Raw genomic sequence first — 17833 nt, 5'->3', positions numbered from 1 at the left:
GAATCTTGACAACCGAAAGAGGCAGTTCAAACACAGGGCAGTGTTAAAAAACAAAACAAAAGCCAAAAAACCCAACCTCAGAAAAAAAGAAGACAAATGCGGTGGAATATGTAGACCACTGGAGAGAAGAAGGACCCTACAGAAGTGAGAGGAGTTGGGACAGCTAAAATCAGGAGGGAATGTAAAAGTGAAAGAAAACATTTAGAGAGAAACACTTCTTTTTAATAATTTTTCTCAAGCAGCAGGTGCTGTAGCAAAGTGGAGCAAGCGACAGTTGTGATATTTTCACAGAATCCCAGAATCATCTAGGTTGGAAAAGCCCTAGGTTGGAAAAACTCATCCAGTCCAACCATGAACCTCACCCTGACCGTTCCCAACTCCACCAGATCCCTCAGCGCTGGGTCAGCCCGACTCTTCAACCCCTCCAGGGATGGGGACTCCCCCCCTGCCCTGGGCAGCCCATTCCAACGCCCAACAACCCCTTCTGCAAAGAAATACTTCCTAATATCTAGTCTAAACAGTCTTTGTCACAGTACTTTTCACCTCAGTTGGGTAGGTGTTAATTTTTCAGTCAGCTTTGTGACTGGTTTGAATTTTTTCCTTTATTCAGCTGTAATTTTATGTTTTTGCACTTGAGTTACTGCTTTATTTGATAAAACTGCGTGTAGTTTATTTTACAGTGACAGTTGTAGCTTGTAACCAGCACGTAAAGGTAAGCCTTCTGGGTGATGATCTAACACAGTTCTTGAACAAAACATGCAATGCATTTTCCTCAGTTTTATGTTGCAGTCTCTTGTCTTTGCACGGGGCACGGCTTCTGATCAGCCCGCTTTGCTTTGCACCATGCAGGTATCCTTAGAGCTCGCGGCCAACAACAAAGACTTCACCTGCACCGCTGCCAGGTCAGCTGTGGCTGCGCAGCGAGTCCCAGCTCATGCCGTAAGAAGTCCCCGGCTGGAATTCCAGGAACCCAACAAGAAGAGTTTAAATGCAGAAAGCCCTTGCTGCTCAAAATTGAACGGTGAGGACTCGCGGACGACAGGCACAGCCAGCAGAAATGTTATGCAGCCACCACAGACTGTACCAACCACCGTAGCCCGTAATCTGATGACACAAATAACTGCCTCTGAAGAGGATGGGTTATTAGTGCACGTGCTGTTGATGGTGCCTGATGGAAAGGATTTTGTTGTTGAAGACTGTGGATTCCACAGTTCTTGTAATGTGTATTTAAACTGCAAGCTGCTCAGCACTGAGGAGGCAACGAGATCGGCTGTTGTATGGGGCACAACACAACCTGCCTTTAATTTTTCTCAGGCAAGTCACAAATCTTCTGCTTAACACTGATTGAAATGTGCTATTCCACACTGACAAGCGTATTTCAAAGATAAGTTACTTTTATAGATGTAGGAACTTCTCTGCTTGGCTCTGTCCAGTATATTAAAAGTATTTTCAATATTGTTTTGGCTGCACTGCACGGTTGGAAATGCAGTTCCTTGAATTGTCTAAATAATAAATGAGATATTTGAAGTACAAAAGAGAAATAGTTAGAAAAGTTTAGGTTAAACCTTAAAGCTTACTTCTCCTTTCTTCCGTTTTGGCAAGAAAACACATTGTTGATGGCATCTTCATGGCATCCTATTATGTAGATGTAGAATTTTTTTGTTTGTTCCATTCCTCAGCATTCTTTTTTTTCTCAATAAGCGCAGAAGTGTGGTTTACTGTCCGAATATGGGCCAGAGCAAAACCCCAGCAAGCAGCAGAATTTCAGGCATTTGATAATGTTGTGTTTTCGTAATTTTTTTAATGGATACTTTTCTTTGGAAATGTCAGGATGTTCCAATGCATTTGTTTTATTTTTAACAATACCTAGTTATTTGTGAGACTCCTTAGTTTTCAGCTGAAAGGGTGAAATGTAAATACATAGCAAAAGACATCTGAAACGATTGTCTGAAATTATTTATCTGTTGTTTAGTAAACAGGCATTTAGAGTTAAAAGCAATGTTTTTTAAGATAGAATATGATCTTATAATATTAAAATTTATCTAAATTGCATTTATTTTCCTGGCTAGCGCTTTTCCAAGCTTACCAGTTTTCTGAAACTTGTTAGGCAAGTATGCATTTAATTTGTAATTTCCGTATCTAAAGAGCACGATTCTGTAGACTGGAATAATGTAGCATTACCAGAATGCTCTGTACTTAGCAAATAGCCTCCAGTGTATTCTATGTACTAATTCTGCATTAAACTCTTTCAGGTGATGCCTTTTTCATTGACTTCCAAACACTTGGAGCGGCTAAAGAACAACGTCATGATTATCGAAGCATGGAACAAGATGGGAAGCCCTGGCTGTGACAGACTGCTAGGATTAGTGAAACTTCCTCTGCATCAGTTTTACATCTCATTCAAGTAAACACCTTCGTTCCCTGTTTTGTTGGGTTGGGAAATATCCTACCTGGTGCTCAGAGAAAGAAGTCATGGGTGGTGTCTGGAGTTTGTGGGGGGGGTTCTTAATTATTATTTATAGCAAAAGGCATTTTTGTCCTGCCAGGCTTCCTCTGGCGCTTTCCTACACTGAGCAGTAAATGGGTAAGTTACACTCTCCTCATACAGAAATACAAGTAGCCTGTGAGAAATAAAGACGCTGTGCTGCGTCAGGCTCAGAGCCAGGTTAACTTGTGGTCCTGTGAAAGAGTAAAACTATAAGAGATCAGAGTGACTGCACAGGAAAATTAAGTGTGGCTTTTCATTGGTGATTTTCTAAGGTTAGGACTGATTGGGTGATTTTGTTCCTGATCATAGATCCCATTGCTAGGGATGCTGTCGGTTTGACAGCACAGGGTAATGCTTGTATCAAAAAGGTCTCTAAATACTTTGTGTTTTAATTGTCTTAGCCAATGGGTCTCTCCAGAGCTCGTTGTTCTTTTCAGTTCAGTGTTTTTGCTTCTTGTTCAATAAAACACCCCCTTAAAGCAATTTAAATTGATGGAAATACTGGACAGAAAAGATTCTTTCTAATGCAAAGAATTAATTCCTTTTATTTTGCTCAGGCTAGTGATTGGTGGAAATCAGATGGTGCTGGAACTGACTGGCCACTACTTTGTCATTTGTATAATTCTTTCAGTAATCCACTGCAGTTTACTTGTAGATATTCTCTTTTTCACATTTCTCTGGGAGACTGTCCCTGTTCCTTCTTTTCTTCCTGCCCAAGTCCATCCCCAAAGGCACATAACTGCCTCATAAAACTATAATGTGGCTGCAGTATATATATTAATATATTAATAGAGTCTTGTTCCAGTTCATCACCTCACTTACAGATTTCTAGGCTGGCGTATAGCTCAGGCCATGTTAGTTTTTGGAGAGCTGTGCTTTCTCATTGCTGAAAATAGCTCCCAGATCTGCGCTTTGTGAAGACTAATGTAATTGAGATGGATTTTGGAGGAGTGGAGATAGATTGGTTTCTAACTGCATTGAAAGTCCCATCTAAAATGAGCTTTGTGTGATCGTGTTCATATTCAGATGGCTCATTCTCTTGCTGGGGCTTTTTTGGTGTTTTAATCTGTTCTAGAGATCCAAAGATTTCCCACCTGCTTCTTCAAGCTCAGTATCCCGTGGTTGCTGTGGACTGCTATATGCCTGTGATAGATGTTTTTACCGGCAGTAGAAGTGGAAGCCTGAGGGTCATCCTGGCGATGGGGTCAGCGGATCAAATAGTGACACTGCAAAGGCTAAAAAATGAAGAAGGAATGGTACCTCCCATCACACAGCGCCCTTCCCACGCTCTGGACCCTCCTCCTACAAAGCTCACAACGGTATTGTTCAATAAATTCCCATTCTTGCTGTTAAGGACACGTGAAAAGGATTTTACCCCAGTGGCTTCATTAACAGGCCAGTGATCCCCAATCTCTTTTGATGCTGTAGCCAATTTTTATATAAATGATCATGTCCTTTGTAAAATTATATTTGTACTTTTTTTTTACCCACTTTCCTTCACCAGTCTTGGCATTATTGCCCTTTTTACTGCCCCGCATATCCACTCCTTCAATCTACATGACAAGTGCAGTTAAAAAAACATCTATAAAATCTTAACTCTCACAGCCTTATTCTGTACCATACAGGTTTTGCCACTACCTTTGAGTTGGATATGTAGGAACTTTTGTGCTTTTTATGTGCTGTGGTTTTTGGCTTTTGCAGAAAAAGAAATTTGCCATCAGGCTTTTGATGTTTCTGTGAACTTCAGGGAGAAAATAGCAGATAGTGATTCTGAGCCCCCCATCTCAAGTTTCTTAGAATCCCATGTTCCCATGATGTTTGCTGTTTCCTAAAGAGTTGTCCTTTTGATGTGGATTTCCTTTGTTTTATTAGCAGTTAGACCAAGAAGGGGAAGACCTGATGGAGCATGTGTTTGAGATCCATGTGGAGAGTGTGAAAGGACTCACTCCCTTACAGTCCACCGTCTGGGGAGAGGCTGACTGCTACGTGCAGTACTATTTCCCCGTTCAGGAGGCTGGTTGTGGTGCACTGCAAGGAACTGGATTGCATGAGGATAGTAGGTTTCTTTTGATGTATAAAATCTTAGAATCACAGACTAGTTTGGGTTGGAAGGAACCTTAAAGATCATCCAGTCCCACCCCCCTGCCATGAGCAGGGACACCTTCTGCTAGCCCACGTTGCCCAAAGCCCTGTCCAGCCTGGCCTTGAACCCTTCCAGGGATGGAATCCTTATTTAGAGCATTGCTTTAGTTAAATATTGTTTAGTAATGTTCTCTCTGCTTAAGTAAAAGGGTTTGTATTTGAGCTTCCATAATGCAGCCAGTGCTGGTTTTTCTCAGAAGATCTGTGTACAACTGTACTTGAGCTATGTCAGTAAATCAAAATCCTGCTTTGACTGAGGCACATGGCAAAGTTCTGAGAGAAAAAAAAGATACCTAGTTCTGAATCTCTTCATACAGTACCTTTTTGTTAAAGATCGTAGAGGAGTTCACCAACTGATCCTACAAAAATGTGCAAGAACAGATTCACAGGGAATGCTGAGATTGTATGCAGTTAAACTCAACAAAGGCTTTACGTACACAAGCCTTTCAAGATGCTCATTTTCATGGATACACCAAGAGAAGACTTGCCTGGTTTAGATCATTGGGATTATAAAGGAGTATTTAAATAATTGCAGTTGTAGAAAAGGAATTAGTGTTGACTTTGAGTGCTTTGAATCACTGATATATATATCCTCTGAAAAATGATGGTCGGTACCACTGTTCCATAGCAACTCCTGTGGACTATGTCACCTTCCAGCCACATTTAACAGTAGTTTTTAGCCTGTGGCTCACAGGTTCATGGGACTGTGTGAATTGCTTGTAAAAGATCTGTGAAGTAAAACTCAGAAGAGCCAGCCTTCTGGCAGGAGGATTTAACTTGTCCCTGGGTCCTGCCTCCTGAAGGACCGCAAATAGGAAAAGGTTGAAACCCACAAATGCAACCATTTTTAACCAACTCTGCTTGACTTCTAGGCATCAAATTAAAGTCGTTTCGCACAGCAACCACTTTGTGTGTCCCTGATCCCATCTTTAATGATGAGCATCATCATTCTTTGTTGGTTCCTGCTGATGTCCCAGTCCAGAGGCTCCTGGTCAGCACATTTATGGCATCAGGAGTGGCTGGAGGAGGAATCCAGTTTGAAGTCTGGTGCAGGTACAGAGAAACATCTTATTCTTTGTAGATATCACTGCAATACAGATAGAGACATACCTGGTATTGAAAAATCTCTAGCTGTGGTATGGATATTTAATAGTAAGTGAAAAACTGGTGAGCTCATCAACATTTGGTGCTGAATATCTGCATTTAAAGTTGCATTTAAGGCATGTAAGCCTTTTTTTTTTCCCCAAGAGTGCTAATTACTCTTTTCTTCTTACAACTTCTTTAGAAAGTGTGTGCTCTTAGTTTGCTTTCTTCCATTTTGTTATTAGCATCATGATCTAAAAGTAGTGTTTAAACGCTTGCCACGTCTAAATTTTACTGAATATCACTCTGGTGGTATAATTTAATTGTTTTGTTAGGGTTTTTTTTCCCTAATACAAGTCACCGATTACAAAAGAAATACTATAAAATGTTTGTAAATTCAAATTATAGTTTCTTTGGCAGTGAAGCTAATTACTAGTAGTAGAAAGCAGAGACCATGAAGACAGATAGCTTTAGAAAAGTATAATTATAATAATCTGTTCATTCTGTAGTAAACAAGATATTTACAATTTGCAAGTTCACATGGGAATTATTACATGCTGGATGAGTTTACAGTAATGTTGGTAATGACGAGAGCAGTTTAAGTGACAAATAGTTAGTACCTGGAATTTCAAAAACGTGCTTTAGCTCAGTTTCCTGAGGACAATTAGACTTTGGTTTAACCTTGCCCTAACCACTCACTGATAGTGGCTGGTGAATTTAGGCTGTTTTGTGTGAAAGGAGCAAATGACTGAGCTGGAAGCCTTTTAAGAATTCTGCAAACATCCTTTTACCAGTTTGCAATATTTAAAATGGAAAAAGCTTACCAACAGATCTTTGTAATTAGAAAGGCGATTAGATACTGACTGCCAAAGCAGAGAGTTCTTGCTATGAAGCTGTCAGCATCTTGAATGACTCCTAGAAGTGTAAGGGGGGGGAAAAAAAAAAAGAAGTGTCCAGGTGTAATATTCCAAGATGGTGGGACTACTATTCAGGTAGTGCTGTACCCAAGACTAGAACAGTCGATTAATGTTCAGGGTTGTCCCAAAATGGAAAGGAAAACAGAAGTCTATAGCACTACCATGTTACTCAGTTACTGCTGCTGAAAATCCAGTGGGTGCCTTTCTCCTGATCTACCTGTTGTTCATTAGATACAGGTGCCAAAACTCGCCTTAGGATGAGTCTGAAGCCAAGTAGCGCAGTAAGAAACAGTCTAGAGTTGTTTTTTACACTCACAAACTGGTACCACAAATCTGTTCTGCAAGTAGCATTTTTATTTATTAATGGAAAATGAGGGCAGAGAATATTTGGTGCCAGATCCTCCTCTTGTTTTCCTTTGGGATGCCAATTTTTAGTAGAGTTTCTGCCAGTTGACTTGCTAAGACTAGTGTGAAAGTGTATTTGTAGCATTATCTACTTGAGCACTTACTGTTTTGTTTTTTTTTTTTCCTGTGGAAATTAATTTACTTGAGTTTATCCCTTAGCTATCAGGAGACTAACTAATGTTTGAAGACACAAAAATTAGAGTTGGCTTATATGCAATTGTGAGAAAAATAATGATCATTTTTCGTCATCAAAACAGCATGTTTGATGCTGCTTCTTTGTGTCTTACCAGGTATTATTACCCAAATGTCAGAGACCAGATGGTTGCCAAAGGGACCTTGCCTTTGTCGCGGCTCTGTGCCTTGGTGACTATGCAGCATCGTGAAGAAATAGGGATACAGACTTTTAATCTTCCATTGGTCCCCCGGACTGGTTCCTCAGAGGAATTTCATCTGCGGTCTTCAGGTAAGGAAGGCTCGTGGGTTTTCACTTTAAAAGTGAAAGTCTGTGTATTTGCAGCCAAGGGAAATAAAAATACGTATTTGTGTTGGCAACTGATACCAGCCATGAGTGGTTTTCCTCCCAGCTTTCACTATCACCATACCTAGTGAAGAATCAGTGATTTAAACACGAGCAACCCTCAAACTCCTAACGAGTTTAAAAAAGCCCTCCCTGTGTATTGAACTGCTGAGCTGCCAAATAAGCCCCAGTCTGTAGTTAAGCTTCCCATGTAAAGTAGGGAATGGGGGATCTGCAGAAGGGCTGTTTATGTACGTGGTGTGGGCAGAGACATCTTTCTGTTCTGCTGTGGTTCTTTCAAATAATACAAACCTCAGCTCTGAAAAGGCCACTGAGAAAATCTGAGGCAGCTTCTTGGAAAAAATGGCCATAAAAAAACAGGAGCTGAAGAGGGAGTTCAGTATGCTTCAGTGATCTTGTAAGAGGTTAGCCACGTGCAGCAGCAGAAAATCTGTCTCTTTGAAGGTTTTGTCACTGCAGTGCTATAAAAAAGATGCGTTGAAACACCGCAGTAGGATATTTTAAAACTATTACAATGAATGCACACATGAGGGCGCGGCTGGGTTAAACAGCCTCTCCTAGTTTTACTACGCCATAAATTTGCCAATGAGAAGGAGCCATTCAGACCATCTGATCTGACTGCCAGCAGGTCTGGCTGCAGGATGCAGTCCTTCAAATTTCCTTCTGTGCCTCCTGTATCAGGCCATAACTTTTGGCTGAAGTACAGCATCTTCCACAGCCACTCTCAATGGATTTCATGTGGAATTATTTTTTTGCATTAATAGAGTAAGTTTTGTATTAAGAGGTATAACTAATTATTGATTATCTTGGATACAATTGTATAAAAAGTTGACCATTTCTTTCCTTTCTTTCTTTCATTTAATCCAGGCTTGCTTGATGTGAGTGTGAGATACCAACGATCTGTGAAAACAGCAGCAGGAAAAACTGCTCAAGCTGTTTCTCTTTCCGTACAAATACACAGAGCAGCTGGTTTGCAAGCAGCAGCTAGGTAAAGCCTAATGCAAAAAGGAAGATTTTTCTCTTAAAATAGGTTTATCTGGAGGCAGCAGGCTGAGACAGTAGATTAGAACAAATTGTAACTGGCCAAGTTGCCATTTGCAGAGACCGAGATTCAAACTGGGTTCTGATCAGAAGTGAAAATAACTTTATAAAGAGCATCAGTGGTTATTTTTGTCCCTTAGGCTGCAGCACAATGTGGTAGCATTTGTTCTACAGAAGGATCGAGATTGTAAGGGCACATTTTTCTACGTTTCCACATTTTTCTAATCCAAAGGCTGGTAGAAAATTTGGCTGATATAAAATGGTACCTATTCGGACACTGGATCTTGGTGTTACTGATGCTATTTAAAAGCTGGCTGTGATTTGTTTTCTTGAATTTCACTGTGGAAACATCGATAAACTAGCTAGTAAATGAAACCTGTTCCTTTTCACCAGAAGGCTGCTGCTCTGAGTGAATGGTGTCACCTGAACTTAGTTCCAATATGTGATTTTCAAGAATTACGAAAGAAAGGGCTAGAAGAGAGGGAGTCAATTCCGTAAGAGTTATTCTAGAGCAGCACTCACTGAGCCTTTTTCAGTGTTGCTGAGCTCTGGATCCATCTTAATTCAAGTAGACTCTGTAAGATAAGGATCACTGCTGTATGGTGCTTGGAGAAGTTAAGAAAGTGGAATGACCTCAGACTCCTCATCCTTCCGATGTATGACCTGACTAATACCTGGGTCTGTTTTACTTGTAAATAATTCCATCTGCTAATTTCACCTCCTTTTGCTTGTCACTACTAGTCTGTAAAAATAATTTGGCTTGGTCTTTTGCTTCCTTCTAGAGCAGGTTCTCTGGGAAGTTATCCTGCAGCTTTTTCTATGCTATGGGATAATTTTAAAGGTGCTCAGTACTTTCTCAACCGCTTTGGTCTCAGATCCTGACAATGATAAGAGCACAGCCACCAGTGGTGGACCTTGTGATGGTTACTCTCACCATTGCGTATCTGGTCCTAGTATGTTCAGATGAAAAAAAAATGGTGAAAAATAATATGCAGCCAGAATCCACATCTGTTTTGAGTTATAACATTTACTGTTCTGTCCCATCTTTTCACCATGAACTTGAAACATTTGCTTTAATTGCATTGGTTCCTAGATTCCTTGTACATTACATTAATTCTCTTCTTTTCTTTCTACATACTAAATGAAGAGCTGTGGCACAAAAGAACCCTTCAGTCCAGTACTATGCAGGTGTGGGAGTTAATGCGTATGTCTGTGTGCACCTCTCCTTCCTGCCTGAGGCAGAGAGACGCATCACGCGAGCTGTGGCTTGTACTTTCTGCCCTGAGTTTGAGCATCACGTAGAGTTTCCTTGTAACCTCATCATTCAGAAAAGTAGTGGAGAAGCCTCTTGTCTGGGGGAACTCTTGCAGTCTGCCAGTATCGTCTTCTCTATCTACCATCAGAACACTAAGTCAGGTAAGGAGGACAAATTATTACAGTGAATGCTGGTGCAGAATGATCCAGCTCCTTAATTTTTAGTTTAGAAGACAGACTATTCATAAAATCATAGAATGATAGAACAGTTTGAGTTTTAAGGAACTTCCAAAGATCATCTAGTCCAGCCCCCCTGCAATGAACAGGGCCATCTTCCACTAGATCGGGATGCTCAGAGCCCCGTCCAACCTGGCCTTGAACCCTTCCAGGGACTACTCTGTGCAGTTGCTAATAGATGGAATTACCTAAACTGTCTTCAGAGGAGGCTTTGGGAGATACTGCTCCCCTTGTGCAAAGAGTTCAGGTTTCTAAGACTCCAGGTGATCAAGATCACCTCTTAAATGAAAAGATAATGCAATTAACAGTAATAGTGCTTGACTCTTGGAGCACCCTGCCTTTGTGCCTGCCTTATTGCCTCCGTTTCATGAGAGGTAATGGAGGTTCAGAAAAATGATAACTTAAAATGCTTCAATGATTAAACTGTGGCAGATAGGCAGGAATTTTTCCAACGTAACACGTTGTAGAATTTATAAACAAAATTTAGTGAAAGGTGAGATTGTTTTTTACTCCTGGAGGAGAAGAGTCAGGAGTGGCATGTTAGGGGAACTGAGTAGTAATATAGAGCACTAGCTCCTCACTGGTTACCTAATGCTCTTCTATGGAAATACTCCCTAAAAGTTTCTCCAAATTCACTGGTGGTAAAGTGTGTATCCTGTCATGAATGTGCACTGACAATACCTACAGACAGATTTTGTTCTCAGAGAATCGTCAAATCACAGACTGGTTTGGGTTGGAAGGGACCTTAAAGATCATCCAGTTCCAACCCCCCTGCCACGGGCAGGGCCACCTTCCACTAGCCCAGGTTGCCCAAAGCCCCGTCCAACCTGGCCTTGAACCCTTCCAGGGAGGGGGCAGCCACAGCTTCTCTGGGCAACCTGTGCCAGGGCCTCACCACCCTCACAGGGAACAATTTCTTCCTTAGATCTCATCTAAATCTGCCCTCTGTCAGTTTAAACCCGTTCCCCCTCATCCTATCCCTCCCCTCTGATGACGAGTCCCTCCCCCCTTTCCTGTAGCCCCTTTCAGTCCTGGGAGGCCGCTCTAAGGTCTCCCCGGAGCCTTCTCTTCTCCAGCTGAACCCCCCAACTCTCTCAGCCTGTCCTCATAGGGGGGTGCTCCAGCCCCCCGAGCATCTTCGTGGCCTCCTCAGGTCTGTGTCCTTGTGCTGTTGGTGCCCCCAGAGCTGGACCCAGCACTGCAGGGGGGTCTCCCGAGAGCGGAGCAGAGGGGGAGAATCTCCCCCCTCGTCCTGCTGCCCACACTGCTCTGGGTGCAGCCCAGGACACGGTTGGCTTTCTGGGCTGCCAGCACACGTTGCTGTGCCATGTTGAGCTTCTCACCCCTGTTTCTCACTGATTTTGGCCTGATATATCCTGGGCCATTTGTTTTGATTTTTGTCCTTTTTTTCACGGGTTAAAAGTGTTTTTAGTGTGACAGCTGAGCTATTTGCCATTGACGTGATGTGTTCTTTCAAAGGAGATGCTGTCTCAATCACTTCTAAATCTTGTGTTCCAGTTAGGTGTATTTACAAAATACTTGCTTTCCAGCCCCTGAAACATTGGCAGCTCGGACATCAAGAGATTATCTTCTTGGGACAGTCACAATTCCAACCAGAGACCTGCTGAGAAGAAGATCAGGTAATACAGCAGTGTTACACTGCTGATATTCTGGGTGAATGGTATTGTAATTCCTTTAAAGAATTTTCATTCCCATTTTGGGTTTTTTGTGGTTTTTTTATTTAGACCAAAGTTCTTTCAGACACTGCACATGCCTTCATTAAAAATCCTGTATTAGAAAACTCATATAGAGGTTATTGTTTGAAGATCTGTTTTCAGGGTGTAGGATGTATAGTAGCTGAGTGAATATTCTGAAGCTACTATGAAGAAATTTAACTCCATCCCAGCTAAAACCAGCACACCTCCTTAGTATTTTATTCAGTGCTGTTTATTTTCTACCTTAAAGTGGAAAGTCCAGGAGTTGTAGTGTTCAGTGGAGGACCAATGCGTGCTTTTCAGATGTCAAAGCTGGGAACAAAGGCTTAGATAAATTAGGAAGCAGTTGGATTAATTTTTTTTAAACTAAATGTAAACTACCTCTTCTATCTAGTGTTAGTTTGTGATGATTATGTCTTGTAATAATGTTTTCATTATTGCCTTGGTTGTTTCTGCTTTAATTTCAGTATAGTGGTGATTTTCTCCAACATGAAGTTTTGGGTTTACTTTTAATGGGAAGAGAGGAGGAAAGAAGTGAAAATGCCTGATTTTATAATGGAACATTCATGGGATATAGTTTTGTTGTAAAATGGATATTGTTAATGAAACGGAAAGTAAAATGCCTTTGGGATTACAACTAACACTGAGGTTTTCTGAGGTCTAACAATTTGCCGCTTTTTCAGGTTAGAAATGATTTGACAAATTCCAAACTTTCACAAGAAATAAACCCTTCAAATGCTGGTCCTTGACTCAGGACCAGAGAGCAGAATATTCTCTACTCATATTTTTCAAAAGGTAGGATAAGCCTAATTCTGATCTTTTCTCCCAAAGGTATTACAGGTTGGTACCCAGTTACCCTGCCTGAAGATTTAATGCCTTCGCACTGCACAAACGTCATGCAGGCCATTGTGGGAGGACTGGAACTTTCTGTTACCTTCACTCATTGGGGTGACAGAGAGCGTGTTTTGGAGGCTGCTAAGCTTTTAGGATGGAACAGTGAGGAGAGCCATGAAGACAGCATGGACGATAGCGACGAATGGGAGCAGAGCGCCAGTCCAGTGGTTCTGACCATCTCAACCCCAAGGGTATGGCTGCCAGTCCACTGCGTGCTGCTTGCAGGCCAGACACACCTGAATAAAAACACTTATTGCTACCTCAGGTATAAGCTATATAATCAGGAAGCCACGTGGACTTTGCTTAGGAGGCCAAAATTGAGCGACGACACAAAGAACGTGACAGTGAGCTTTAAGAAACCAAACAAGGTGACTCTCAGAAGGAGCCAAGGACTGCTGTGGTTCTTCAGAGAGGAGAAATTAGAAATCCAGGTGTGGTGGGCATATGGTAAAGAAAATGATGGGGAAAGACCACTTGATACAGATCGTCTTATTGGATCTGCCTATGTCGACCTCGCGGCATTAGCAGAAAGGTCAAGGACAACACTAAGCGTTAGTGGTAAGTTCCAAAAGAACATTGTCATGTTTCATTCCTCTTTATTGATGTTTTAGTTTGGTTACTTCTCTAGTCACTTCAAGCAAAATATTTACAGCTTTGTTTTGTCCTGAAACACATACTCAAAATCTTTTGCTGAAGATAAGGTTAAAATGCTTTTTTTTCTCTGAATTCAAAACTTAGCAAGTTTAAATGGGTGAAAAATTGGCAGTAATGATCAGTAATACAGACAGCAATTAGCCTACATGGCTTGATGAAGAATGTTTCTTCAAAATTATGGATTAGGCATCATGGTAGAGTGAGAAGCAGTGAGAATAATGTCTCTTTAAGGAGGCTGAATGCCAATAGTCAGAGCAAATGACTAAGCACTGAGAAGCTCGTGCAAACTTCTGCTCCGTTTGGTTTCTTAGACTTCTGTCACCTACGTGGTATCCATCAGCCACCTGCTTGCAGGTAGATTTTTGGACAGATCTTTGGCTCTTCCTTTGCATACACTCAGGGAAGGGAGAAGGAACAAGAGTTAAAACAAATTTTTATGCAGTGTATATGTTGTATTCTCCGTATATTAAATGCAAAGGCATTGTTCCCAGGGCTCTCAGGAAGTTGATGTGCTTCAAAATAGTCAACTGAGCTGCCAGTGGGAAAATGAAGGGGTTTGGGGGATTGGTCACTGGTTTTAACCTTTACAGGCTGATACATCTACCAGCACGCTGGGTGACACTTTGCATAGAAATGACACTGAAAATCAAAATTCATTCTGCTGCTCTGATGTGAGATCTTTACAGTAATGAACTGTGCCAGCTGTTTCCAAGATCCTAGTTTTTCTCTGGCTTGTTTAGCTGGTTGGTTGTGAATTGTCTTGCAGGGGTTTATCCACTGTTCAGGTGCAACGCTGCAAACCTAGCAGGAGCTGCTCTACGTGTTCACGTCATCCTTTCTCCCACTTCTGCTGCTCTGCCCAGCAGATTTCACTGTGCTGAGGAATACAGCAACAGTGAAGACGAAGGCACAGAGAAAGCCCCTGATTTGAGCCAACAGGCTTCTGAAAATCAGAGTCAGAAACTGGATATCGTAAGTTCAGAAATCAGTGGCAAGCCACAAGAAGACGACGTGGTATTTCTGGAAAACACAGTTGCTGTCAATATCCTTGTGGAAAGAGCAATGCATCTCAGTTTAAAAGGTAACACCACGCTCCCCTTTTTTTCTTTTTTCTCTTTTAAATTTTTTTCTGGGATCTGTTCATAACAGGTACTGCATGGGACAATTTAAAAACAAATCCTCAAACTTACTCCAGCACGGTAAATGGATGTGATGGGTTTTGAACTTGGCTTCGTAGCGTGGCAACCCCAAGAGCATTGCATCGTTGTATAAGTACAGGGGAAGCAGGAGGTTAAACTATTCAGCCTCTCTCTATTAATAAAATCCAAAATATAAATAAGATAATGCTCACTGTTACAGATGACAGCTGAATTCTGAAGTTAAGCATTATCTGAATAACTTAACCCCAAGGCACTCATATCTCAAAGACTCTTGCAAATTAGCATTTTTAGCATATAATCAATTTGTAAAGCTGGCTTACTCGTGCTATCTGGAGACTGCCAGACGCAGCAGTGAGGAAGGGCAATGTAAGGGCAGAGCAGGCTGAGCTCACCCAGGCTTGACACGCTGCTTCCCGCTCTGTAGGGTGGGAAATACAGTTCGGTGGCTGGTCCCTGTGCTGAGGGTCACTAAAGAATTGCTCTTTGCTTTTAAATTGATGCTAAACATATTAAAATATTCCTCTCTAGCAGGTGATGTTTGGTTTGTGATGTGCAGCAATGTAATCCACTTGGTGAATTGGCAGGTTTTTGGAGCTTTTTGTTTTTCCCTCAAGTTGCAGTCTGTAAATGGATCTGTTAAAGATGAGTTAAACCCTTTAAAACATCTCAGGTGCTCTACCCTTCACCTTGGGCACCTCTAGCACTCGATCACTTTGCATTTGCTCAGCACTTGGAGTGATCTGATCTTGTTTGGGCCATTTCATGCTACGCAGATACAAACAGGAGTAAGGAACTGGCCCGAGGTGAGTTTACTGGAAACTTCTGTGTTCAGATCAACTGCTTCACAGTCCAGGTGATGTGCCAGAAGGGGACGCTCAGCATTTTATGGCACGATAACACAACTAAAAGAGTCAAATATAAGCCATGATTTAAATGTAAGTAATTCTGATACATACTGAGCCCCACAGATGGCTCTTTTATAATGATTCTGTAATCTGGAATTCGTAGTCTTCAGAAATCTGATGCAACATTGTTTGCTACCGCAAAGTTTTTGATGGGAGAAAGGAGTTTTCTTTTGACCGTGTACACTATTGCAATATTTCTATCTTCAAACAGCATCTCATTTTAGGGGATTTTTAGAAGTAACTAACCAAGAGGCAACTGATACACTGAAACAAATGCTACATAAGCTGGTTTCAAGAAGAACTTTCATTCTTCATGATAACAGTTTCATTCTTGTGTTACAGTTAAAAAGGCTAGAATACATTTCCAGTCTAATATGTTCTGGATGATAAACTTCCTGGAATTTGGGAAGAATTGCTTAAGATACACAATTTTCAGAAACTGAGTGAAGATACAAAATGCTTCCACAAACCTTTTCATATTTCTTGGTTCTAAAGTCAATTTTCCTGTTTTCTTTTTCTTCATCTTCCAAGTAATATAAAGAAAAGAAGTAGCTTAAATTTCATAACATTGGCAAGGAATGAAATTAATTCTATAAAAATGCAGAAGTTCTACAAAATGCAGAAGTTCAAACCAAGAAGTCTTTTCTCTAACTTAGTTCTAACTGTTTTGAGCACTGTTTCGAACACTAGCAGAACAGAATTTTCCATGCATCTTTTAAGGACTGAAACCACTTTAATCTGAAGTTGCTAACTTCTTCCTGCCACGTTTTTCATCTTTTTCTGTACTGTTCTTGCATCCCCAGGGAACAGATGGCTGTTCATTTTCTTCGATCTGTGGTAGCCATCGGCACCTTACGCTGCCAGTCCCCACCACGTCACTCAGGAGGTGCCCTAGGTTTAAAGATTTTGTGTTTTACCACCCACTTCCTGAACCGTCAGGTCACACGCCTCAATTCCTTCTCTCACCTCATCCTTCAAATGCTGCTTTCATAAAGCAGAGCGAAACTAATATTTCTAAGTGTAACTTTGCAAAGTTCAGGCATTGGGAGTTGCTAGGCTAAATCAGGCTCTGTAAAATTCCTTTGATTATGGCTGAGCTTTGTTATTAGAGCCAACAATTCTTTCTATTATAGGCTTTTATTTTCCCAAAAGAAAAACAAGCTGACACTTGAGAAATGCTGGTTTGGCCTTTAACTACAAAGATTGATTTTAGATCTGCCTTTACATGCAGGAGATAGTGAGCTAGTCTGGACAGGTCTTGCTCATTTCCTTAAGCTGAGCTCATGTTGCCCACGTCTGTGTTTGAATTGTCATATCTACAGTCTTACTAAACTGCGAAGAGTTTTGTGTGGCGTGTTTTAACTGAAGTCATTGTGGATATTTAAAAAAAAAAATAATCTCGTTCTCAAGCAAATCCTCATGGTCAAGGCATAAATGAGCAGTAACTCAGCTACTATTAATCAGTCACATTTGATCATATTTTCACAGACTTCAGGAGAAAAGAGAATTATTTTTAGTTAAATCGGATACATACTCATCAGTTTTGATCATTCTGGCCAGCAAGGTCTTGGAAAAGTCCAAAGCCCCATGCTGAGTCCCTGGAAAGCAGAAAGGAGGAAACAATCTGTAATAACCGAGTGATGGTTGCAAAGTCTGACCTTGTTTCCCCTTGGCTAAGTCCGTTTCTCCTAGCACATTCTGCCAACAGCTCTGTAAGCTGTAAAATGCTACTACAGCTTTACAAGCCACGATACGCAGCAGCAAATTAATCTCACTAAAGTGAACATGACTAAAAGGTCCAAGCCTGGAGGAGGGTTCACATACAGACTGGAAGAGGCCCTAAGCATCTCTCCTCCTTTTTAAGCTATAATTCAGTGGAAGTGATTGTATAAATTTTGCAGCTTTCATTCAACAATCTCTAATCCACAATATCCAGCAGCATCTGGGGAACACCTAGCCCCATGTCTTAATTTGACCTTCTGTTCCTCTGATGAGAAACTGTCCGCCTCAGAGTGCAAACATACCCAATTAAGTCAGGCTAGTTAATTCATTATCTGTTTTCTCACAAACCTTTTCCCAGGTTATTTCAGGATGAATGAGGGAGAAAATGCTTATGCTTCCAGCCTTGAATTATGATTACACAAGGAGTCTTGTAAAGGTTTCACTGGTGCACTGCAGGGTGAATGCCATCCTCATTGCTTCACTTGGTGATCACAAAGGTCTAGTTTGTGTATAGATTACAAATTATATTTCCTGAAGCTACGTAAAAACAATTTCAGCAAAGCCTACCTGCTGCCCCATGTAGAGCTCCCTGGACTAAGACATGAAGACAATTGATTTCTCCCTCCCTAACTTTGATATAAACTTTGATGTTTTGACCAAAATGTTGAGGCTTCATCT

General features: G+C 41.2%; 1 protein-coding gene across 15 annotated transcripts in view; it reads left to right on the top strand.

The window, feature by feature from the left end:
* The window catches only part of LOC141939896 (putative mitochondrial transporter UCP3), a 56822-nt gene that overhangs the window by 13840 nt on the left and 25149 nt on the right, over positions 1–17833 (top strand). For 12 of the 15 annotated variants that reach the window (XR_012627784.1, XR_012627782.1, XR_012627781.1 and 9 more), the window contains 11 exons: positions 850–1314; positions 2253–2404; positions 3564–3807; positions 4361–4544; positions 5503–5683; positions 7326–7498; positions 8441–8561; positions 9762–10030; positions 11656–11745; positions 12652–13272; positions 14135–14449. Coding sequence is in view for 9 of the 15 variants with exons in the window: in XM_074860561.1 (XP_074716662.1) it covers positions 850–1314; positions 2253–2404; positions 3564–3807; positions 4361–4544; positions 5503–5683; positions 7326–7498; positions 8441–8561; positions 9762–10030; positions 11656–11745; positions 12652–13272; positions 14135–14449 (2815 nt within the window). In the remaining 6 variants the exon portion in view is untranslated. Of the gene's footprint in view, positions 1–849; positions 1315–2252; positions 2405–2450; positions 2585–3563; positions 3808–4360; positions 4545–5502; positions 5684–7325; positions 7499–8440; positions 8562–9007; positions 9714–9761; positions 10031–11623; positions 11746–12651; positions 13273–14134; positions 14450–17833 lie in introns of those variants that run through there. The other 3 variants (XM_074860568.1, XR_012627785.1, XM_074860569.1) reach the window with 3 other exon arrangements.

This window comes from Strix uralensis, chromosome 2 (genome assembly GCF_047716275.1).
Source record: "Strix uralensis isolate ZFMK-TIS-50842 chromosome 2, bStrUra1, whole genome shotgun sequence".
Taxonomy (NCBI): domain Eukaryota; kingdom Metazoa; phylum Chordata; class Aves; order Strigiformes; family Strigidae; genus Strix; species Strix uralensis.
Note: the sequence above shows the minus strand (reverse complement) of the source record. Positions and strands in the feature narration are given on the sequence as shown.